The sequence below is a fragment of the Podarcis cretensis genome (genome assembly GCF_951804945.1).
Source record: "Podarcis cretensis genome assembly, chromosome: 8".
Classification (NCBI taxonomy): domain Eukaryota; kingdom Metazoa; phylum Chordata; class Lepidosauria; order Squamata; family Lacertidae; genus Podarcis; species Podarcis cretensis.
The window spans coordinates 35,254,920-35,279,178 of NC_137177.1; the positions used below are offsets into that span (position 1 = coordinate 35,254,920).

Sequence of the window (24,259 nt, forward strand, 5' to 3'; positions counted from 1 at the left end):
TCCCTCTTCCCTGTTCCCCTGCTTTTCCTGGACCCTCATTGAAAGAGATTGGAGGGGGTTGCACAGGCTCCTTGGCAAGTAAAGGAGGCAGATGGCTGTTTAAGCAAAATTACATTTCTTGGCCCGGGGAGAAGGTGTCTTGGGCACAGCTGAGGCTTCTATCGATGACCCAGACCACCACGGCCATCGGACGGTGCCCTCAGCTCACTTTTGTCCCAGACTATTGACCACTCAAAGCCTGCATTCCCCCCTCCAAGATGATAAAAAGTAACTTGAAACTTTTTTTAGCATTTCTTTGTCTCTTTGTCTCCCTCCCCCTGCTCACAAACACTCAATTGTGAGGAGGAAAAGTAGGTCAGGGGCTGGAGGAACAGTGGCCAGGAAAAGATCAGGCAGAGCTGCGTGGAACTGAAGTCTCCAGCAGATCACAAGAAAACTGGCAGGCTGTGGTGAGCACAACCAAAAGTGGCAAGGCAAGCTCAGTGCACTAGACTGGACAGGGGGAAGCATTTTCAGCCTGAGGGCCACATTCCCTTCTGGGCAGTCTTCCTGGGCTCACACACCAGGGGTGGGTAAGGCCAGAGGTAAAAGTGAGCAAAGCAATACAGTGGTACTTCGGGTTACATATGCTTCAGGTTACATACACTTCAGGTTACAGACTCCGCTAACCCAGAAATAGTACCTCGGGTTAAGAAATTTGCTTCAGGATAAAAACAGAAATCGTGCTCCGGCGGCAAGGCAGCAGCAGGAGGCCCCATTAGCTAAAGTGGTGCTTCAGGTTAAGAACAGTTTCAGGTTAAGTACGGACCTCCGGAAAAAATTAAATATGTAACCAGAGGTACCACTGTAAATGTAAATTTTGCCTTTCCACAGCAAGATTGTTTCTGCACACTCCTCTGCATCCAGGCCAGCATGAGGCATTAGCAGAGTTCAAAGACACATCCCAGCAAGGTAAATACTCAATGTGGGGTGCAAATTAAGGCTGCTGAGAGGTATGGCTGGGGAGGGGTGGTGGCCCAGAGAGACAATTGGAGGGGGCCCACAAAGAGAGGCCAGAAAGGCCTGAGGCCTCTCCACATCCCTGCACAAACACTCAGCCCCAAGACAAGAGGTGCAATGGTAAGTGGAACAAAGAAAGAAAATAAGGCCTTGTGAACAATCTAACTAATATTTTCCACTGTGTTATCCATTTAATGAGTTGGGTCAGCTTAACATATGCCAAAATGAAGACCCTGAACCAGATTTCAGTGTCAGGGCTCGGTCCAAGAAAATATGAAGGGTGGTAATAACAAAGACAGTGTCTCTGGGGACATGCACAGTGGCTTAGCTTCAGAAGTGAGCAGGCACAACAAATCTTCAACAGATTTGGGCCAGCTTTATTTCCTGCAGCCATATACCACATGCTTGGAACACATTTGAAGTCAATACCTTGAAAACATGGGTTGAAAGACAGATAAGCAGAGCTCTTGAACCTGAGCAACATTCACTCCCAACACCAAACATAAGTGCTTGGATTCAAGGCTGTTTAAGGATGCCCCATTTGATCTCAAAGGCTGGAAGGTAATCTACATAGGCTCAGAGAAGCCATGTAACACTAAATCCCTCTTTCTCTGGCTCCGAAAGCCAGCCCCACAACCAAAACATTAAGGTAAAGGTAAAGGACGCAGGTGGTGCTGTGGATTAAAGCCTCAGCGCCTAGGGCTTGCCGATCGAAAGGTCGGCGGTTCGAATCCCTGCGGCGGGGTGCGCTCCCGCTGCTCGGTCCCAGCGCCTGCCAACCTAGCAGTTCGAAAGCACCTCCGGGTGCAAGTAGATAAATAGGGACCGCTTACCAGCGGGAAGGTAAACAGCGTTTCCGTGTGCGGCTCTGGCTCGCCTCCGTGTGCGGCTCTGGCTCGCCAGAGCAGCGATGTCGCGCTGGCCACGTGACCCGGGTACCCCTGCCCGTACGGGCCAGTCTTGACAGACTCTGGGGTTGTGCGCCCATCTCACTTAAGAGGCCAGGGGCCAGCGCTGTCCGGAGACACTTCCGGGTCACGTGGCCAGCGTGACATCGCTGCTCTGGCCAGAGCCAGAGCCAGAGCCGCACACGGAAACGCCGTTTACCTTCCCGCTGGTAAGTGGTCCCTATTTATCTACTTGCACCCGGAGGTGCTTTCGAACTGCTAGGTTGGCAGGCACTGGGACCGAGCAGTGGGAGCGCACCCCGCCGCAGGGATTCGAACCGCCGACCTTTCGATCGGCAAGCCCTAGGCGCTGAGGCTTTAACCCACAGCGCCACCTGCGTCCCACCTGCGTCACAACCAAAACATTAGGAGTCATGATTGGCCGTCTGCAACACGGCAAGGGATTCTGGGGTTTGCCCCTTAGATTGGAAGAATGCCTTGGAGCAGCCTCAGAACAAGGAGTGAAACTTTGTTCCAGCAGCAGCATCACCAGAAAAAAAATCCACAAGTGAACACAAACACACACACACACACACACACACACACACACACACACACACACACACACAAAGAATCCCTTTGCTTTTGCTGCTATAGCACATGCATTTTCAGCCATAAAAGCATTGGGATATACTGGGTAGGGTACATTTCCCCATCTACCACGATACTTCCATGCCTGGGGTGTCCACTCCTGCACAGCTGTGAAGTGGTTAACTCCCTGCCTGCTCCAGTGCTAAATTCATTGATGCTGACAAGGCTTCTCTCTTCCTCCTTTTGAAGAAGCATGTCTGGAATTCCGGGACTGGGAAAAAGAGAAAGAGAAAGGGACTGCTCCAGCTGGCTTTGGAAACCCAGGACTGCTTGCCATGCACAGGAAATTGCCTCAGCATCCCAAAAGAAAGGAGGGAGGGGAGGGGAGCTGAGCTCTCTGCTTCTTGGGGTGCCCCCCAGGCGCTCAGCCGCCTCTTGGCTTTTGGAATCCCAAGGATCTCCCATCAGACTGTGCTCAGCGAGACCCAACAGCATCCAAAACAGCTGAAGAGGATGAGATGTCCATTCCTTCGGCCTCCTTGGCTCCAGTAGGAGCCACAAGCAAAAATCTGAGCAAAAGGGGGACACCCCACAGCCAATAGCTTGCTCAGACCGCTTGCCTGGCAGAAAGTACAGTTGTCAGAAACCCTGCACCCATTTATCTGGAGGGCTTCCTCTGTCTACCGCAATCCTGAGCCGCCAAACCTGCTCCGCTGCAGCTGGCTTCCAACCAAGTAGAGCCTGGAGGGAAGACTGTCTGCAGAGGGGAGGGGGGCTTTTAAAAGTTGGGAAGGTAGAGTAACTTGTGAATAGTGGGAATTTATTTCATTAAAAAATTATACACTGCTTGATTGTAAAAGCAAACAAACCTCAAAGCGGTTTCCAAAAAAAGATAAAACAAATTATAAAAATATCAGTGAGAAAATGGACAATAATTTAAAACGTTCAGAAAGCTAAAACCTGCACCAACTTTCTAAAGATCTGGTTAGGCTTGTCTAAACAAGAATATTTTAGCAGTCACCAAAATTATATAGCAAAGGTGCCTGCTTGATGTCAATTGACAGGGAGTTCCAAAGTGTAAGCGATGCTGCACTATAAAATTGAGTGCTTATACATGAAGATGTAACCATGCCAGTTCTGCCAATTGGAAGCCGCAGACCCCAAACACGGCATGCAGAAGGTTCAGGCCCAGGTTCAGTCCCAAACATCACCAGCCATAGCTCAGGGAGCAGGGCGACAAGAAAGGCTTCCCATGGAGACATCCTGGAGAGGGAGGAATGGGAGGAAACTGAAGAGTCAGAGGAGGAGGATGCCGGGGAGGTCCTACCAGGCTGATGAGAATCTGAGCAGGGAAGAGTCCCAGTAGCCTGGATCGTGGTAGTCCAGATCCAGTGGAAGGGTCTCCAAATTGGAGACCTCTGCCATGCCTAAGCAATTTGTGATCTGCTGACCCATGTTGGGATGCTACACAGATTCCATAAATAAAACCTTTAGAACTTCCATTCGTGGTGATAGTTCAAGTTTTGAGTCTGTTGAGAAGAGCCAGGACATCCCCTCTCCCCAAAACCGTGGAGAGCTGCTGCCTGCCAGGTGGCCTAATAAGGCAGCTTCCCATGTGCCAAGGCACCCTCTGGATACTTGTGAAACCCTGGGCAAGAACTCAGATTATGGCAATGAACCTGGCATACAATTATGCTGTTTTCTCTGGATGTGGTTCAGCTGCCTTCATCTCTGACTACTGGCAATGCTGTCTAGGGCTGATGGGAGTTCATTAATAACCTGGACAGCCACAGGATGGCCACTCTATGCTATCAGTTTGGGGGGAAATCCCATATGCCTAGGCAAACACCACTCTGGCTCAGCCTGGGTTCTGGTGAGCCCCAACAGGCTTCAAGTCAGCAACAGACACCCCCACTCTGGGAACTCCCAGCCATGTCATTGTGACACACCACTCAGGATCCTACCGCAAAGGTGGGTCTCTCTCTCTCTCTCTCTCTCTCTCTCTATATATATATATATCACTCAAGACAGAATCAAAGCCAGTATTTTGAAATTCTGTACCTCCCTGATCACCCTTCCATCCCAGTAACAGTGATGCACCCAAAAGAGGAAAAGGTTTTCTAAAATATTAATTAGAGTGTGATTTGATACCTCTCTGGGCTGACTGGCTGAACAGACTCACACATCTCCTTGGTGATTTCTTTTTCTAATAATAGAATATAAATTTACTCTCGCTGAATTCCAGATGCACATAAAGGAAACACACAGAAGGGAAAGGGGAGAGTGTTAGCCGAAACTACTCCGGGCAGAGTTTCAAGAGGGGCCAGAGCTGAGTGCAGGAACTTTGCATGCACACAATCCCAAATTCAAGCTCCAGAACCCCCACTTAAATGGATCAAGTAACAGGCAGGTGGGTTTTTATTTTTTGTTTAATGGGCAGTCAGACTTAAATGGGCAGTCACGGGGGGGGGGGAGGCAGTTCAAAAATTCAAGTCATGTTATGTATTATATCAGGTGATGCAAAAAGTGACAACAATGCAAAAGGTAAATTAAGTGGCCTGGGCTGCTCTGGAGCCCATTTCTTCTTTACCCACCCCCAGAAAACACCCTCCCCCACAGGCACCATGGCTGCTCTGTCTCTGCAGAGTATTCATCAATGTCTGTACCCAGGAAGGAAATAATTGCAGGGAGACCCCTTTCCTGGCAAGACATATGAGGTTGCAAGTATTATGATAACGGCAGTGGTAATGCCAGAAATATCCAGTGTGGCATTCTTAACAGAGACCTTACTGGGGCAAAGCAACATGAAACATTTCTGCCTGAAAGCATAATCACAGCACAAAATTATCCAATCTGAGCTTTGAAAAGAGGTAAATCTCCCATCTAGATTTATGATGGTAACAAGAGTCCCCAGCATATTGACCTCTAAGAGGCACTTAGGAAGTCTGAGTTCTCAACTCTCTCTTCAAGATCCCTCTTAATTCTAGATGCCAAATTGCCAGCTGAGGATTTTCTCCCACTCTGTGTAGGCTTCTAAACATCACTGAAGGAGACTTTAGCAGAAAAGCATGTGCACACAAACAAGTAAAATGCACTAGCGTGTTGTAGTGGTGCACACTTTGCATTCAAATTATAAGCACACACCACTGAGCAGTTTGAAATTTTGCTTAAAAGAAGCCCTAGTAACAGGTGATGAGAAAGTGTGTGTCCCGTCCCCGTCCAGCTGCCAGCCAGAGTGGATGACGCTGGGTCAGATGAACCGATTGCTCAATACAGAGTAAGGCAACTTCATGTATACACAGGGAAACGCTTGTAGCTCAGTGAGAGGATGGTCCTTAATGCCTTCAGTTTTATCAGGTGGCAATGTTAGCAAATGCCTTTTTTCCGAGGCCTTGGAGGGATGCCAGTGCTACTGGGAGGAAGAAATGCTGGACTAGAAGGCTGACTCAGGATAAGGCGGGTTCAAGATGATTAAGCACCTTGCATATGACAGCATGTGTCATACATCTTATCAGGAGAGGGTGAGGATTCTTTTCCCCAGCTTCTCCTTTTGTAAAAAATAAATAAATCAGAATGCCTGATCCTTAACAGCCTATGCGGATTTCCAGAAACAAGTAACAAGACTAACGATCTTATGCTGACAGCATAATCTGTTACTGGAACAGAGGAAGACACAGACACCAACTGCAAAGGCTTACTTTGCCCCCAACCCCGTCTGAGGTGGGAGGGCAGGAGGGAGTCATTCATTCTCTAACTGCATAGCCCCACCCCTTTTATCTACATAGTTCCAGGCTGGGTTCCATGTCTTAAACCCGTTTATATATCAACAGACTCGATCAAGCTTTTCCTGGATTGTACCACTTCAGGCTACGGGGTGGGGAGGCACCAAAAGGTACAAATGCTCCCTCGTGAGCACGCATATATCCCTGCCGCCCTGCACAGAAAGGACAGCTCAGCTTAACAGCTTCTGCAGCATAAAATGCTTTAAAAGAGCCTCCCCAAGTCTCGCTGAAAAATGTTTAATTAAAAAGATACATCAAAAGGCTGCAATCTTTTCATCCACCAAACAGAAATAAAAATATTAAAATGGGGAGGAACCATATTTTAAAAAGAGAGATGTGTTTATATTTGCAGGCAGGCAGGAGTAAATTTGTCTGGTGCTGTCAGGGCAAGGTAGTGGGGGCTTGGGGGAACATGCAATGGGTGGAGATTTTTCTTAAAGCGGTATAGAAATGAAAATAATGAAAATAATGAAAATAACCAAAGACTTTGGTTATAATATTCAATTTGATGATTGGATAAGATTGTGGAAAGAAGGAATGAAATTTACTGCATGTACTACAATAAAAGAAAATGTTATGAAAATGTTATATAGATGGTATGTTACACCAGTAAAACTTGGAAAGATGTATAAAGTGAGTAATAAATGTTGGACATGTCAGGAGAAAGAAGGAACATTCTATCATATGTGGTGGGAATGTAAAAAAATGAAAGGTTTCTGGGAAATGATTTATAATGAATTGAAAAAAATGTTGAAATATACCTTTGTTAAAAAACCAGAAACTTTTCTGTTAGGAATACTAAGAAATGACATAAAAAAGAAGGATGAGAAGTTGTTTTTATATGCAGTAACAGCGGCAAGAATTTTGGTGGCACAAAAATGGAAACAGGAAGAAATCCCGATGAAAGAAGAATGAAGAATGAAGTTGATGGAATATGCAGAATTAGACAAGCTAACGGGGAGAATTCGGAACCAGAGAGACCAGAGATTTACCGAGGACTGGAATAAATTTACAGAGTATATTAAGAATATATGTGAAGGTCAATTAACATTTGTAGGTTTTCAAGAAGCTCTGTGATAATAATGGAAAGAAATATTGTTTTATAATAATTGTTAAGATTAATTTGGTTAAAAACAAAACAAAACAATATAGATGCAAGAAATGTGAATAACTGTGAAAACATGAAAATTTCCAGATAGACTGAAGGAAGTCTGAAAGTGGAAAGATTAGAATTGGATGTATAATTCAAATGGAATTGTTTTTTTTTATTGTTAAATTTGAAAATTTTAAAAAAGAAAATAATGAAAATAATGAAAATAATGAAAATAATGATAATAGACGGAGGGACACACACACCAACTGTGTGATACCATCCAAGGCTGCTTCCACAGTGGGCATTTACTGTGGGGAAGCCACATTTTGTTCATCCCCGACCTTGTGCTTTCCTGGCTAAGCTGTCTTCCCACCCACACCCACACCCCCTCCCCGTGCAACCCCCTCCCCCCACCCCATAGGAGGCTGCTCACACTGCTATTCAGGCCAGTCAGATTCTTTCCACTTCCCAGTTTGCTCTAGCCATGTCGTTTTCTATGATCTGCCTCACCACTCTAGAAATCAGCTCTATCACTTTAACCCTTTCTTGCCTTCAGCACTCTTTATTTCTCCTTGCTGTGGTATTGGAACCCTGATCGAAAGTGGAGGGAACCCAGGTAAGTAAACCAAGCTGTATGGCAAGGGTGAGAAACTTTTACAACATGAGGACCATATTCCCTTCCGGTAGCCAGATTATTAATCATTTATGCATAAATCAACGTCAACACAATTGTCTTAGCGTCACATGCAATTCAAACAAAAAGAATAACAAAACAATTTAAAACACATAACAATACAAAATAGAAACCCACGGCAGAGACATTTACATCCAGCTGGAAAAGTTTGTCAGGATAAAAGCTGTCTTCAATTGTTTCCGCAAAGTACAGATAGTGGCAGCCTGTCGTATCTGGACAGGGACAGCTAAAAGCCCTGTTTTGAGTTACTGCAGAGGGGGCACTTACATGTTTGTATCAACACCTTGAACATGCCAGCAGCGGGTGGGACAATGAGCAAAAGTGGGCAGAGAAACTAAAGATAATTCTACCCTTGTACAGTAGCAAGCTAGAGCCAGTGTGGTAGAGTGGTTAAGAGTGTTGGACTGGGTGGGACCTGGGAGAGCAGGATTCAAACCCCCACTTAGCCAGGAAACTCACTGGGTATGACCTTGATTCAGTCCCTGCCTTTCAACCTAACCTACCTCACGGGGTTGTTGTGGGGATTGAATGAGAAGGAGGAGAACTGTGCATGCCACTTCCTTGGAGGAAGAGAAATCAAGCAGGGTGTGTGAAGCAGGGTTGGTGAGGGGCGTGGCCAGAGGAGAGAGGGTGTGGCCTGACAGAGAGGCTAAATTTGGCTCCCCTATCCATGCCAAGGGACGCGGGTGGCGCTGTGGGTTAAACCACAGAGCCTAGGACTTGCCGAATCAGAAGGTCGGCAGTTTGAATCCCCACAATGGGGTGAGCTCCCGTTGCTCGGTCCCTGCTCCTGCCAACCTAGCAGTTCGAAAGCACATAAATATGCAAGTAGATAAATAGGTACCGCTTCAGCGGGAAGGTAAACAGCATTTCCGCGCGCTGCTCTGGTTTGCCAGGAGCAGCTTAGTCATGCTGGCCACATGACCCAGAAGCTGTACACCAGCTCCCTCGGCCAATAAAGCGAGATGAGCGCTGCAACCCCAGAGTCGGTCACGACTGGACCTAATGGTCAGGGGTGCCTTTACCTTTACCTTTATCCTTGCTACACGCTATTGGGAGGATGCAAAAAAAAGTAAAGCCCTATACCAGGCACACCCAAACTCGGCCCTCCAGATGTTTTGGGACTACAACTCCCATCATCCCTAGCTAACAGGACCAGTGGTCAGGGATGATGGGAACTGTAGTCTCAAAACATCTGGAGGGCTGAGTTTGGGGATGCCTGCCCTATACAGTACAGTACAACACACAAACCAGCGTTCTCCTCCAAGGGAGCCTTCCACCGCTCCCTCTGGTCTAGTCTGTCTCCCTCTCCAGCAGCCCCAGAGAAAAAAACTCTGGGATGCAGGTTCTCCACCCATTCCATCCTCATAGCTTTAGCCTTTTAGCGTTTAAGCACTGTTCAAACACAAGCTTCTTGCATCCCTATCCCAGCAATTTGGCTGGGGGCCCTGGAAACATGGATTGCTTTGGTTTAAGAGTGCCGATATTGCCCCAGAGGCAAGGGGGAAAGAGTGGGGAGTGGTGCAGAGCGAGGATTCCAGTGCAATATTAAATAAGTACATCTCACCCTCCCACCCCCACCACAGTCCATGCCAATTTCTTTTCTTTTTTTAAGTACAGTGTTAAAGACTCCAGAGGTTTCTATACAGGATGCTGGGTTTGCGCTGTCGGAAAACAGGAAGCAGAAACTGGAAGAGCAACCAGATTTTCATTTGCAGAAAAAGTAAATAAAGCACTGTCCCAAAAGAGTCACAGCTCAGCAGCTTGGAACGGTCCCATCCAAGTGAAGAAAAGTGAGGAGGAAAACCAGAGCTTAGTCTGAGCCAAGGCTCAACAGAGCATAGCCCAGGAACCAGTTGACGATTCCAAGGCTCAGCCCTGCAGCACATGGCAGTGAGACAATGCCCCTGAGCATGTGCAGAGTGATTTCCCACTCATCAATGGGAAATCACAGGATTGGCCAGTGTGATTTCCAGAAGTGCCTAACAGGGAGATGCAAGTCTTTTAGAAATTAGTCAGCCAACTCTTGGAGTTGCGTATGCCAGGAAAGAAACCAACCCTTACAATGTACTGAACCATCACTTCAGCCACAATCAACCCCCAGCCAAACAAGTGGGTCCACCTAATCTGGCATCCTGCTCCCCACAGCACCCAACTGGATGCCTCCAGGAAGCCCACAAGCAGAGCAGGAAGGCAACAGCCCTGCCCTATTGCTGCCCCATAGCAACTGGTTCTTAAAGGTACACAGTCCTGGAACATGGAGGCTCTACATAACCATCATAGAATTGCAGAGTTGGAAGGGACCCTGAGGATCATCTAGTCCAACATTATAGTTAAAAGTCGTGGAAAGACCTCTCCTCCATAAATAAAACTCCCAGACCTTCTAAGTGACCCTATATTCCAGGGACGTCCCTGATTTAGAGAAACTGTCCCAGTTTCTGATTTGATCCCAGAATGTCCCACTTTTCCATAGGATGTCCCTATTTTCATTGGAGAAATATTGGGGGGTATGGAGTTATCTGATCCCTGAGCAGTCTTTTTTTAAAATCCCTATATGGGATTGCATTCAATTTTTAATGTTTTATTACATTTTTATATATGTAGGAAGCGACCCAGAGTGCTGGGGCAACCCAGTAAGATGTGTGGGGTACAAATAGTAAAATTATCATTATGGGATGGGACGTCACTATTTGCATCAGAGAAATGCTGGAGGGTATGAAGCCCCAGTCAGGTCTACAAATTTTGCCTGGACTTAGTGGCCACAGATTGCTGGGGGGTGAGGGGAGGGAGGGAGGGAGGGAGGGAAAGAAAGAAAGAAAGGGAAAGAGAGAGAGAGAGAGCGCAATCCCTCCAATGCACAAACTAAAGCTGCACCCCCAAACAACACACATTTCAAAAGAGACACTCCGTGGCTCCCTGTGTTATCAGCTTTTCAAAAATATGTGACTCTTGTGGCACAGAAAACTACATTACAGTTGCTCCATGTAATTGCCAAGATAAGGTTGCTGGTCACCACTGATGACCTGGCAACTTTAGGTGAGAACTCCTGGTCCCAGTGCCTATGAGATAATTGGAGGGAAACCCACCCATTTTACAGATGGGCACAGTACACCCAGTTTCTCCAAATAATCTGGATCTGAATGAGGAGCCTTTTTCAGACTTAGAACATAGAGCAGCATCTCTGAATTCAGGAGCTTGGAGACCATTATTTGTTTGTCTCTGTCTCCCACTCCTTTTTGCCTTGGGAGCATCACTCCCCATACAAGTTCGGGGAGGGTGTGTGCAGTCTTCTCCTTCTCATGCTGCAGTCTCCCTCCCTCCCTCCCTCCCTCCCACAAGAGAGTAACTCCTGCGCCTGCTTTATGAAAGGAGTCCAAAGCTCTTTGACAAAACAGCATCATTCAGGTTAACCTGGCACCAGGGCAAAGCTACATGGTAATTTATCAAAAACACCAAGCTCAACAGTTTAATGCAAGATAGAAGCCAGCGATTCCAGGGCCCCTTGAAGCAAGAGATGAAGGAAACAATCCAGCCGCTTGTGGGAAAGGGACAGTTTGGGGGTTTATTCTTTGTGACTCAAGAAGCACATCTTTGGAAGCACACCTGCTTACTCAACGCTGCTCCAGAGCACAATGGAGTTCAGAGGAGAAACCAAGACAATTGTGCTTCGAAGAGATAAAAGGGAAAACATACAAGAAGCTGTCAGATCTGTTGAGCTGAAATGAGTATATATACCACAAGCAGCGACCAGTCTTCGAAAGAGCCTTTCAAAACACGGTCTGCCTGGAGACCCAGGTACCAGCAGAGCCTCTGCTCTTCACATCAACAGTCGGCCATGATTCCCACTGAGAAGCCTCAAGCAGCCAGTGGCTTCCCACTCCAAAACTGGCCAAAGGCCTACCCTGCAAATATAAGGGATCTCAGGTCTGCAAGGCTGCTTTGGCAAAACCACACCCACCTGCCATACACCCTATGACATCAGGTGTGATAGGGTGGGTGGGTAAACATGCAGGTGGGCTAAAGGGGGGATTGCAAGCACTGCTGACTGGCAGCGCCTGCAAAAACCCCATACATGGCGCCCTGTAGGCACAGACAATCAGCTGATCATCCCTGGGGGCCAAAGCAGGTCACCTGACATCATTGTGAGGTCAGGTAATTCATCAACCTTGGCCTGTGAGGGCTGCGGAAAGCAAGCTGGATCCAATTCTCCTGTCCTGGCCTACCTTGAAAGGGTGGTTGTGAAGGTTTCGTGCACAGAAGCATCTCTTTCTCTTATTGGCTGCAGTTTGTTCCTGCTGTAACATCAGCAGCGAACTTCAGGTCTGTCCTATTTGCCCAAGAGGATGTGTGCTTGCAATTGACTCCGAAGTCACCAGCACCATCTTTTTCCATCAGGCAAAGAGAATCAGCAGTGAACTGGCACAGGACCTTCCAGCAGTTAAGTCAGACCCAGTAAAACCAGAGACAAGAATCTAGGCCAGCTTTTGCGAATTTTGTGCCCTCTAGATGCTTTGAGCTAGCATCATACGGCTGTGTTGCCCAGGGCTGATGGTAGCCATAGTGCAAAACATATGCAGGACACCAGGTTGACGAAGGCTGGTCCTAGCTGATGTCCTGGGAAGACAGCCTTGAAGAAATCCACCCCAAATCAGTAGCGTCTCAGTCTGGAGACAAGGAGCTCGCAGCCCAGCTCACTGTGCACCTGTTCTCTTCTGCCATCACTCCCAGTTGATTTCAAAGCAGCCTCAATTCTGCAAAATAAATCTCACATTCACTTTTTTATTTTTATTGGAAAACTTTGTGTTTAATTCTGGGCCTACATAGCACAAGGTAGGCAATGGGAAAAGAATCTTCAAAGGGAAGTTAGCTCACTCGACAAGAGACACACCTGCCAAGATGTGCAAATCCATCAGCCCCACACAACTGGGCCAAGCTTGGGAGGTGTGGGAAGCCTCTCTGCTGCTGTGCTGGAGGGCTGGGCGTGTGGGGGCCCCACTGCGTTGCTTCACCACCAGCTCAGAGACATTAATCAGCCCAAGCAGAATTAATAAGCACAGTGAATCGGTTCCGCAGCCTGCCAAGGCAAGAACCTGGAGGAGAGGGGGGGGCAACTCTCAAGCAGAGAGCATGTTCAAGGTGAGGTTCAGGAACACAGGAAACTATACTGGTTCAGACCATTAGTCCATCAAGCTCAGGATTGCCTACACAGATGGGCTGCAGCTCCGCCTGAAGATGCTGGGGACTGAGACTGACACCTCTTGCATGCAGACAAGGTGCATAACCAGTGAGCACAGCCCATCCCCTAAAGAGTTGCTGCAAAGTAAAGCAAAGAGAGGCATTTTTGCCGGCTTCACAAAAACCAGTCAACCATGTGCCCAAAGGGGATTTAGTAAGGAATTGTTTGTTGTAAGAAACCTTTTTGGCCCAGATTTCCTCCCTTAATCCTGCTCTCTTGTCCCTTGTTCCATTGCCAAACTTTAATACACAACTTTAGGCAAGAATTGGCAGTGAAACAGCGCCAGGAACCCAGCTGTGCAGAGGTACCAATGGCCATTGCACAACAAATTAATTGGGCATCCTGGCAACCCAGAAGGAGATTCAACAAGCCTGCAGGCCAAGAGGAAGAATCGTACAAGCTGAAGGGGGCTTAGAGGGTTTGTAGTCAAACCCCACAGCACAAGGCAGGGATACCCACCAGCTCCACCCACACAGAGATGCAGAGGCCACAAGCAGAGATCAGCTGCCGTCCCAGAGCTCTGCCCCTGCAGAGCAAACAGCTCCACATGGCTTCAGTAAGCCACATAAGCAATTTGCTGCACAACAATATCTGATGGAATCCACAGCTAACAGAAGGAAACTTTTTCAATTTTTAAAAGAGGTTTGCCGACAGTTTGCCAATTCGCAGGTTAGGGCTTAATCTGTCCAATCCATGTTCACGACCCACTTCTGTGGAAGAACAGAAGCAGCATGACACACCATGCAGAATCCTGCTTCCTAAGAGCAAAGGTTCCTGGAGAAAACAAGCATCTAGCCCCTCCGGGTTGCAACAACATGCTTGAAAATTAAGTGAGCAAATATGTCTAGTGAAATTTCAAAAGCCAAAGGAGTTCCCAAATTAAGATTTCAGGTGGTTAGAGAGGATACCAGCGCCCTATGGAGTTCCTGACAAGCAGAAGCAGAATTATGCCAAATCATGAAAACTGCAGTTTCGCAGTGTAAGCAAATGTGCATCTTTTTAACAGAGGGCAAAGAACCTAACTTTCCAGTAGACACAAAACCATAGCCCCTTCCCACGCTGCCTACTGGGCCCCACTGGAGACCCCTCTCTGTGACCATGCAACACCAGAAGCACCTTCACACTCAGTGAGGTTCAGCACTTAATTTGGAGAGGCATCGGAACAAGCCAATTCTCAGCGCTTTTGGTCTCAGGCCATCCAGTAAATCCGCCAGGGAGAAGAGATCAAAGGCTTTCTCAGTCTGCTCCTAGCAATGCACCTTCCCCTCCCAAAGCAAGCCACGCCAAGGCTGTCAGCAGGTAGGAATTCAGGCAGCATGAAAGGAGGAAAGGGGGCTGAGGCTGAGAAGGATGGGCCATGGCAGGCGCCATCCCCAGAGGCAGGACGCCTCTCCTTCCCCAACCAAGACTGCCAAAGAATCTCCAAAAATAGAGAACGAAACATTCCCACTCAGGACCCAAGACTTCACCACTGAAGCAACCTGAGAACTTTCAGAAGACAGGGTATGGTATTTTTAGGGATGCCAACAGAGCGACAGTCCAGCAAGGAGATGCTGAGGCAGCCTGAAAGGTGTGCAGCACGATGGACCAGCAAAACATCTGAAGATGGAGGGACAGAGAGATGGCATCCTCTCTCACCACAACAAGAGTCAAGTGCAAAGGTATTGGCCTTTCCTATATTCCAGGTTGCGTTGCAACAGCCCTGTGCTGCAAGCACAGATCACCCTGGAAGTGATCACGCAACTGGCTTCCCAGTAACCACAGCTCAGCAGTGGCCATGTGATGGAACCCAGAAAGCACTTAATAAACCTTAATAAACATCACACTCTTAGCTACACCATCTGTTTATTCCACATTCATTCTGATTTGCTTGCACGAAGCTTATGAGGCGGTTAGCCCATGTTTGGTCTTTTCTGGCCATTCATTCCAACAATAATGAACACTCATCCTGATGTGCTTGCAAGGTATTCACCTGTCTTTTCATTAATTAATTAATCATTCATTCATCCATCCCACACTCTTCAGTGCATTTTTTCCTGTCACTTTCCTAACTGCAAAAAGTCCCAGTTTTTGTGTGTGTGGATTTATTGTACTAGGACAATTGAGTCTTAGGACGCTTTAACTGCACAAACCTAGATTTCTGGTATGCACCTGAATTCCTCCCACACAATAATGAGAGTCTGGAGACATCCTTACACTTATAACTCCTATCACCCCAACCACTAGCCATGCTGGATGGGGTTGACATTGGCTACCTTAGTTGAGGGCACAAAACTGAGCTACTTATCACTCCCTCCAGCAACAATGCAGGGACTAGCAAACTGGACAGACAACTGGAACCAGGCAAGGAGAGGCAGGGTGTATCCTCGTCACAAGAACACAATCATCCATCATACTTGTTTCCTCAACAGGCAGAAGAAATAAGCGTAACATAAAGTCCTTCAACATGAGGCTCTAGTCCCCAGTCCCCTGGCAACAGAGCTATTAAATATATATATCCCCACTAGGCTTCCAGATGATCAGGTTAACCCTGCTAAAAGGCAATAATTCCCTGCAGAGCGGCCACAGCATTATCTATGAAATTCCTTGCTACATAATGAAGATATTGCAACCTTCCCCAACCTAGTAGCCTCTAGATACTTTTGACTACAACACCCATCTACAACAGCTATGCTGACTGCAACTGATGGGAATTGTAGTTGTTGTAATTGTAGTCCAAAATATTGAGAAGTCATCTGGTTGGGGAAGAACTGTTATTGAATGATACTGTTTTAGCGTCGGGGGGGCGGCGGCGTTATTTTGGCCAGTAATGTTGGCAGCCACCCAGTTGTAATAATTCTTAGTTCATATAGAGTAGCTAAAAACTCTTAAAGGTTTCTCTTTCTTCTCCCTCTCTCTCTCCTGGTGCATTGGACATTGTGCTTAACTTGGACTGGAAAAACCTAGGTTCACATTCCATTTCAGCTGGTGTTCACTGGCAGGCTTCTGTCCCAGCCTAGGCTCCCTCAACCCCCATGTCAGGAAAGCCCAACGATGATATTTCAGTATGACCCAAAGTTTGAACCATATCCATCCAGGAAGTCATTTTCCAAGTTACAGGGAAAACGCCTGGCGTGCAAAGAACAGGCAACACAGCTGCTCCACCTAGAACTGCAGCACTTATAATACAGCTTCCTTCCCACCCACTGCTCAGGCAAGGTGGGAAAGGTGCTTCAACGCCCAGCAACACCAACCTGGGAGGTAGAAGTGCTCCCCAGGCAGGGAGTGTTACCACTTCTTTAAGCAGAACAGGCCACTTGCTGCAGGCTGAGCTTCTGCAGGAACCAAAACGCTCACCAAGCAAGACTTTCTCCTCCATCACCACAAAGGAATTGTGTTTATCATTGCAGGGCGAAATGGAGCACAGAGAGTTGGGAGGGGAAAAAGGAGCAGCAGGAGCTCAGCAATTGCAGGGGGGTGGGGAGCTCCAAATTGACTTGGTATCTAGCAAATAGCTAAGCCACTTCCACCTCACTGCAATCAGAAACACAGACATCTCTTCCTTTTCCAAAGGGCAAAAACCACAGACCAGTGTGACAACTGAAACTCTTGGGCAATATGCAGCAATGGGAGTTTGAATGACAGAAGCATAGCAGAGGAGGAGGAGATGGCTTTTGGTATGAACGTTCTCATGATGTCATCGACATCAGGCCTCTCAGTGGAGAATGACTAGGCAATACTACCTCTGTACCACACACAACATTAACAACCCAGAGGATCAGCGAGGCAAAAAAAGGACTCCTATTTCTTAGTCACCACAAAACCACTCAATACAGTACAGTGGACGCTCAGGTTGCGAACGTGATCCGTGCGGGATGCACGTTCGCAACCCACAGCTGCGCGTCTGCGAACACGCGGGTTGCGATTTGGCGTGTCTGTGCATGCACGACCGCAGAAACCCGGAAGTAACCCGTTCCGGTACTTCTGGGTTTCGGCAGTCCGTAACCTGAGAAAACGCAACCTGAAGTGTCTGTAACCCGAGGTATGACTGTATATGCAATGATGAATGCTGTATTGGATCACAGAGTTCAGTTTACAGGGATGCCTTGCAAATTGGCACAGTAGATGATGCCATAGCTTTTGATAATTTACCACACAGATACTCCCCCTCTTCACAACCACCCACTTTTCTCTCCCTCTTTCTCCGTTCCAATTTCAGAGAAGTACAGTTTACATCACGTTGCCTGGATTACAACGCATTTCTGGCTGGCTAGACTGGAGCAGCAGGTCCCCACAGACGCTGCTTAGCACATGAACACAATATTATTATCCTCTGTCAGCAGAAAGGGAGACAAGGCTTCACAATCGTCTGGAAAACCTACCCGACTGGATTTCCATGCTGCCCAAGATCCAAGCCACCAGTATTTGCATGTGAAAAATGCTTTCTACCTCTACATCATTAGGGAAACAGTGCAAGGAAATTGGAAACACCATAAATGTGGGGTGCAGTGTGGACTGATTCCAGAGCACCCCAGCAACCTTTGGCCTTATATAGTTGCCTGCAGACCCAAGAACAGAGTAAGCCGCCTTCTGTCGAGTCAGACCTTCAGACCATCTACTTCAGCATTGCCTACACAGACTGGCAGTGGCTCTCCAGGGTTTCAGGCAGCTCTCTCTCCCAGCCCTACCAAGTGGTGCTTTAGGGCACTGTTCCCCAACCTTGGGCTTCTAGCTGTTTTTGGACTACAACTCCCATCATCCCTCGCTAGCAAGACCTTGACCACTGGTCTTGCTAGCGAGGGATGATGGGAGTTGTAGTCCAAAAACAGCTGGAGGCCCAAGGTTGGGCAACACTGCTTTAAGGGACTGAACCTGGGATCTTCTGCATGCAAAACCAGGTGCTCATTCACTGAGCTATGGTGGCCCTTCCCCGAGCCTGTACGCCAGCTTCCTCTGCCACACTGCAACAGATCCTGTGGCATGAGACACTCCACATTTTGGCCATGTCAAGCATTTTGCTGTGCCCTCTTCAAGACCAGCAAAGGGACCTGCAGCCTCAGATCTTATTTTGAACAAGTCAGAGGCAGTGAATGAGAGAATTCACTCCCTTCAAATATTGGCCCCAGCCCTGTCAAGCCCTTCAAGGCTTGGGACCAGGGTACTTGGAACACCTACCTCCAAACATGCTTGCCTTTTCTCTAAGACCACTGAGCTATAGCCCTCCCCCTAAAAAAAAGAAAGAAAGCTTCTAGTCCTCATGGACTAGATTTAAACTGGAAGCTGCCTGATCAAACCACTGGTCTATCTAGGTACGTAAAGGTAAAGGACCCCTGGCCAGTTACATCCAGTCAAAGGTGACTGTGGGGTTGTGGCGCTCATCTTGTTTTCAGGCCGAGGGAGCCGGCGTTTGTCCACAGACAGCTTTCCGGGGCATGTGGCCAGCATGACTAAAGCGCTTCTGGCGCAACGGAACACCGTGTCGGAAACCAGAGTGCACAGAAACACCGTTTACCTTCCTGCTGGAGCGGTACCTATTTATCTATTTGCACTGGCGTGCTTTCGAACTGCTAGGTTGTCAGGAGCTGGGACAGAGCAACGGGAGCTCACCCAGTCATGGGGATTCGAACTGCTGACCTTCCAATCAGCAAGCCTAAGAGGCTCAGTGGTTTAGAACACAGTGCCACCCGCATCCCTACTGGTCTATCTAAGTCAGCACTTTAACACTGAATAGCAATAGCTCTCCAGGGTTTCAGACGGGGAGTATTTTCCTGGCCCTGCCTGGAAATGCCATGGCAGATTGAACTTGAGACCTTCTACGTGCAAAGTAGATGCTCTTCTATTAAAACCATGGTCCTTTCTTTTCCTGCTTCCACATATACTTAAATATTATGTTCTGGCATGTTATCTTTGTGAGACACACAGAGAAACATGCAACTACACAGCCAACATAAATATCACAAATAAATAAAAATGTAAAAGAGTGTGGTGGGCCAGCTGTTCCTCTCAAGGCTGCTAGTCCAAAGGGCTGATCCAATGTCAGACCCCATAGCAATCAGTGCATAGCTCTGCTCATTAAATTAAAAGTGCCATATAAAAGTGATACAGAGGAGGAGATTTCGTATATTCCAAAGGGGTGACTGAAAAAGAAGAAAGGAGAAAAAGTTCCTCCTTTGCTGCCTCACCTGAGGCAGCTTGTCTCTTCATTTCCACAAGCATGGTAAGAAAACTGCTTTGGGGCTCAGATGCACTCAGTGGTTTGAATTCTACACCCCCCCCCCACATACACCCCCTCTTTCTTTCGCAGGGTCATTTTCCTAAAGGCTGTCCAGAAGAGACACCCAAGCAGACAATGGTCCATGCCATGAGAAGCATGGTTAATGAAAACCAATTGCCGCCCTGGAATTCACAAGGGGGCTCAGCCCAGCTGGGAATAATCTTGTTTACGATGCTGGCCTAGCAAAGGGAAATTAATGTTTAAGCTGTAAAATCCATCCCCACCCCCTTTTCGTGTCTGTCTGTGTGTGTATGTCTCTTCCAAGGATATGTTCAGTCGTTGCTCATGAGGGCTGTACATACAATGAAAGAGAAGCCCAATTTGTTAAGCTAAGGCCAAAGACGGATTTGCTTCTACTGGTGCTCCCTCCCCTCTTTCCCCTAATAATGCAGAATAGGTTTTCCTGTCCAGAACAAGTTTGCCATTCATTTCCTTCCTCTCCCACCCCATAGACAATTCTCACAATTCTCTCTCTCTCTCTGTGTGTGTGTACTTGTCTAACTTGGCCTGAAGGTGAGAGTTAATGTTGACTTTCAGAAAAAGTTTTAACCTCACCAGACAAGTTTCAGCGCACCCTGTAACTCACTCACTCACTCACTTTCAATTGCCATCAGATAAGCCTGTTGTTTAAGGGGCAGTGGCTCAAATCACCCAATGCCCTTTGCGTTACCAGCCTGCTAGATCTGACCAGGGATCTATCCAGCCCAGGATCCCATTCATGGCCACCCAGATACTCCCTTGCTCAGAAGCTCAAGACCAGGACTTGAAGGCATCAGGTATCACCATCACCTTCTCAGAGTCTGTCCCCATCAGCACCTGGTAAGCAATTGTCTTAGGAAGACCATGACTTTGTCCAGGTCTTTCTTAAAGGAATAGAAGGCGCTTTCCTCATCTAACCTGGCAGAGAAATCCACTTATAATGAAGAGGAGCAGCAACTGCTTAAAAATTAATTTGAAGACCTTTTTTTTAAAAAAAAAAAAAAAAGGCTGCCATTATTTATTCAGTATGCAGCATTTTACATCATAAGATAAAACAAGAAAGGCACTGCACCCCCAGAAACGTACAGTCATCACCTCCCAATCTGGTGCCCCCTCCAAATGTTGTTGGATTACAACTCCAGTCAGCCCCACCCAGAACAAATCAATGGTCAGGGAAGATGGGAGTGAGGTTGGGGAAAACTAGCCTAAAGCCAGCAGAAGTAAAGCTAACAAGGTTGAACCATGGTAAGACAGCTGGGGATTCAGCAAGAGAATTGCAGGGGAAATGGAAGATTTGAATATGGGCTAGGAGAGAGTTGGCACCATACAGACCTTCTGGGATGCTGAAAGGGATCACTGATTTAAGATTTACCACCAACAGCATATAAGCTTTCAGAGTTTGCATTGGGATGCTCCAACCCCACAACCAGAATGTTCAGTAGAAATTAGGCCATCCCTTTTCTCAAGAAAAAGCAACCTAACTAGGCCTGGCAAATAATACCCCAGATGTTCAGGGACACCTAATCTGTGACCCTCCTAACACTGCTGGACTACAACTCCCATCATCCCAGCTCATTGGTTGCTGGGAAACAGAGTCCAAATCATTCAGGGGGGCACCTGGTTGGGGAAGGCTGTTTTATTGGAACTGGAAGCTATTTAACAGCAACCCTGAAGTTTGCTTTCACCATCTACGAAGAACACAAAGTTCTGAAGCTGGCAACTTTGTAGAGCGGCCACCAGATACTGTCTCACATGACCTACGTTTCTTATGCTGTTTTCCAGCACCCAGTTCCAGGCTGGACAGTTTGCAAGGTTGTTCTTAAGGGCGTTTTTCCTCCCTTGCACTATCTATCTTGAGAGTGACGTCTGATTAGGGAAGTGAGCTCCAGCAAAGTGCAACTGTGCAGTATAACAAGGACACCAAATCAAGGCAGCAACCCAGCCAGTTTCCCAATGAAGAAAAAGAAGTCAGTTGAGTTCAGCAGTGATTTAGACAAGCAAGCACTCAACTCTCCAGCAGCAGTTTTAGCAGGACAAAACCTGTGTTTCATTGTGGATTTCCCAGTTTTTACTTCCATCCCCCACCCCAATGTTGTGAAGTCTCGATACTGAATAGAGAGCTATTCCTCACTTTTAGCATTTTTTTAAATACAGAAGATGTTTTGAACAGGTGAAAGGATTATAGTCATTATGCCACCCACCCACCTGCCATAAAAAAAAACTGTTTAGCACAGCTATGCCTCCCAGGTTTATGGGGGAAATGGTAGGCTTGGAAGCTGCCTTGTTGTATCTTCCAGATCCACTTTCCCTCTGCACGGACTTCACCAATAAGACACAGGAAGTCGTTTTATACCAAGGCAATTCATTGCTCTGTCTAGCTTATTGTCCACACTGACTGGCAGCAGCTCTCCAGGTTCTCAGGGCGGAGTCCTTTCCCAGACCAACCTGGAGATGGGTTGGAGAACTGAACCTAGGGCCTTCTGCACATGCTCTGTGACTGAACGGCAGCCCTTTCAGCAAAGGAGACTCCCACACCAATATCCGCTTTGATCGCAAAAAAAAAAAAAAATTGACTCCCTTGTGCTAAGTTCATTGACTGCACAATGCATATGCTTTGGACAGCCTCCACCCTACTCCCCAGGTGTTCTGGACTACAACTCCCATCAGCCCCAGCGAGCAGGTGATGGGAGGCAGAGTCCAAAACACCTGGAGGAAAATCAGGTAGGAAGGGGAAGAATATACGGGTGATGCTAATAATGTACTGCATGCCTGCAGGGACAGACAGACAGACAAGCCACATCAAGGAAGAAAAGAGTCTACATGGGAACGTGCACACCCACAGCCCGCCCGTGCAACCCACAAACCACACCAGAAATCACACGGGCCGCCACGAAGGAGCCTCGACAGCAACTGGCTTTTGAGTTCCTATGACCCCACCGCGGTGATCTGAATGGAAGGGCGTGTAGGCGCCTCGTTGTTGTTGCTTTAGCGGCAACCAAAGTTAAATGGAAGGCGTCATTCTCCGTTCTTCTAAAGAGGAGCAGCCAAGCGGGGCAGGGAGAGCTCCCGAGGCCCCGGGTGGGGCAAGTCCAGGCGCTCCTTTTGCCAGAGACCCGCGCGCGGCTGGCCTGCGGGCCCATCAACAAAGGGAAAGCCGCTTCTGGGCAGCCCTTGGCTGAGAGGCGGAGGAGGACCGGGCCCGCTCGGGCCTGGAAGGATGGAGCGGGAGGGGGCGCCGCCGTCCTTCTCCTCCCCCGGCAGACACACACCCCAGCACCGCACTTCGGCGCAGAGCCAGCAGGCAGCCCTTCCCCGGCCAGCCCGAGAATGCAGGCGAGGAGGCGCTGCGCGAAGCAGGCCGGCAAACAGCGTCCAGAGGCAGGAAGGGATCTCCAGGCAAAGAGGCTGCAAGGAGGAGCCCGCCGGACCGCGGCCGAGCCCCCCAACGCCAGCACCGGACCAGGCTTCCCCGCCGCCGCCCTCCCCGGCAGGAATTCTGACAGCCAGGCTGGAACCCTCTCCTTGCCCCCCCCCCCCACTTTAGCATCCTTCCGCGCCTCCCCCGCCCAAGCATCCCTATCGCCCGAGGGGGGCCACCTGGGCCGGGGTGTGTGTTTGTGTGTGTGTGTGTGTGTTATTAAGGCAGCCCGCTCAGAGAAGGGCAGGAGAAGGAAGAGGGGGCGCCCGCCCGCCCGCGCCGCTCCCTTCTCCAAAGTAGCCGCGAGCCCACCTTTGTAGCGCTCCAGGACATCCTCGTAGGCCTGCACAAACTCCTTCTCCTGGCTGCGGTTGAGCGGCAGCTTGCCCGGCACGTAGCCGGCCATGGCGCTGCCCGCCCCGGACCGGGCCAGACCAGCTGGCGGGCGGGCGCGCGGGCTAGGGAGCGGCGATCCCTTTGTGCCGAGCCTGGTGCCTGCCTGCCTGGCTGGCTGGCTGGCTGCGCGTCGGGCGAGTAAGGCGAGAGGCGGCCGGGCGCTGGAGCTCCGCGGCGTCGGCGTCTCCCTGCCGCCGGCTCTGCTCCTGCTGCTGCTGCTCCTTCCTTCCTTCCTTCCTTCCGCCTCGTCTCCTCCTCCTCCTCCTCCTTCTCTTCCCGGCCTCCCGGCTCAGGCTCCACCCGCTGCTGTCAGGGAGGCCCAGGCCAGCCCCCGGCTCGGCGGCTCTCCTTCTTATTCTGCCGGCCCGGCAGGAGCCTGCTCAGCGCGGCGCAGCCCGAGTGGCGGCGGAGGCGACGCCCGGCGGCCGGCCGCCGAACTGCAGAGGCAGAGCGAGGGCAGAACCCGGCTGGCGCCACTTGGGGCGGATCCGCATCAGGAGCTGGGCTGGCCGGGAACCAGGTGCGACCACCGAACCCAGGGCCCCGAAGGCAAGGGGAAAGGCCCCGGGATGTCAGGAGGCCTCGAGATCCAGAAGAGAGGCGCGAGGAAACGGCCCGAACTAGAGGCGGAAAGGAAAAGAGGAGGACAGACTGGGACAGAAAAGCAAACTGGATCCGAAGAAGAGCAGAAGGGCGGGATGCAAACCCAGAAGGGGTTGGTTGGATTGCCCCCGCCCACAATCCAAGAAGCCTCAAAGCCCGGAGGGAGCGGGGACAGCCCACCCCCAAGTACCACCGGAATCTTTTCTGGTGAAAGAAACAGAAAAGGATGGGGGGCAGCGGACAAAGAAGTCAGGAACTCACCCCAGATCTAAATTTGTGGCAGACCCTCCCTCTTCCTGATCCCAAGCCCTTTTGCTGCTTTTAGGAG

The 24,259-nt window shown here is 48.9% G+C and overlaps 1 protein-coding gene across 5 annotated transcripts in view; it reads right to left on the minus strand.

Moving 5' to 3' along the window:
- Window positions 1–24,259, minus strand: part of MACF1 (microtubule actin crosslinking factor 1) — a 302,261-nt gene that overhangs the window by 259,447 nt on the left and 18,555 nt on the right. The window contains exon 1 of one of the 5 annotated variants that reach the window (XM_079988573.1): window positions 23,245–23,398. The exons of 3 other annotated variants lie outside the window; for them this stretch is intronic. In XM_079988573.1, coding sequence (XP_079844699.1) covers window positions 23,245–23,338 — 94 coding nt within the window. In that variant the 5' untranslated portion in view covers window positions 23,339–23,398. Of the gene's footprint in view, window positions 1–23,244; window positions 23,399–24,259 lie in introns of those variants that run through there. One more of the 5 variants, XM_079988575.1, reaches the window with a different exon arrangement.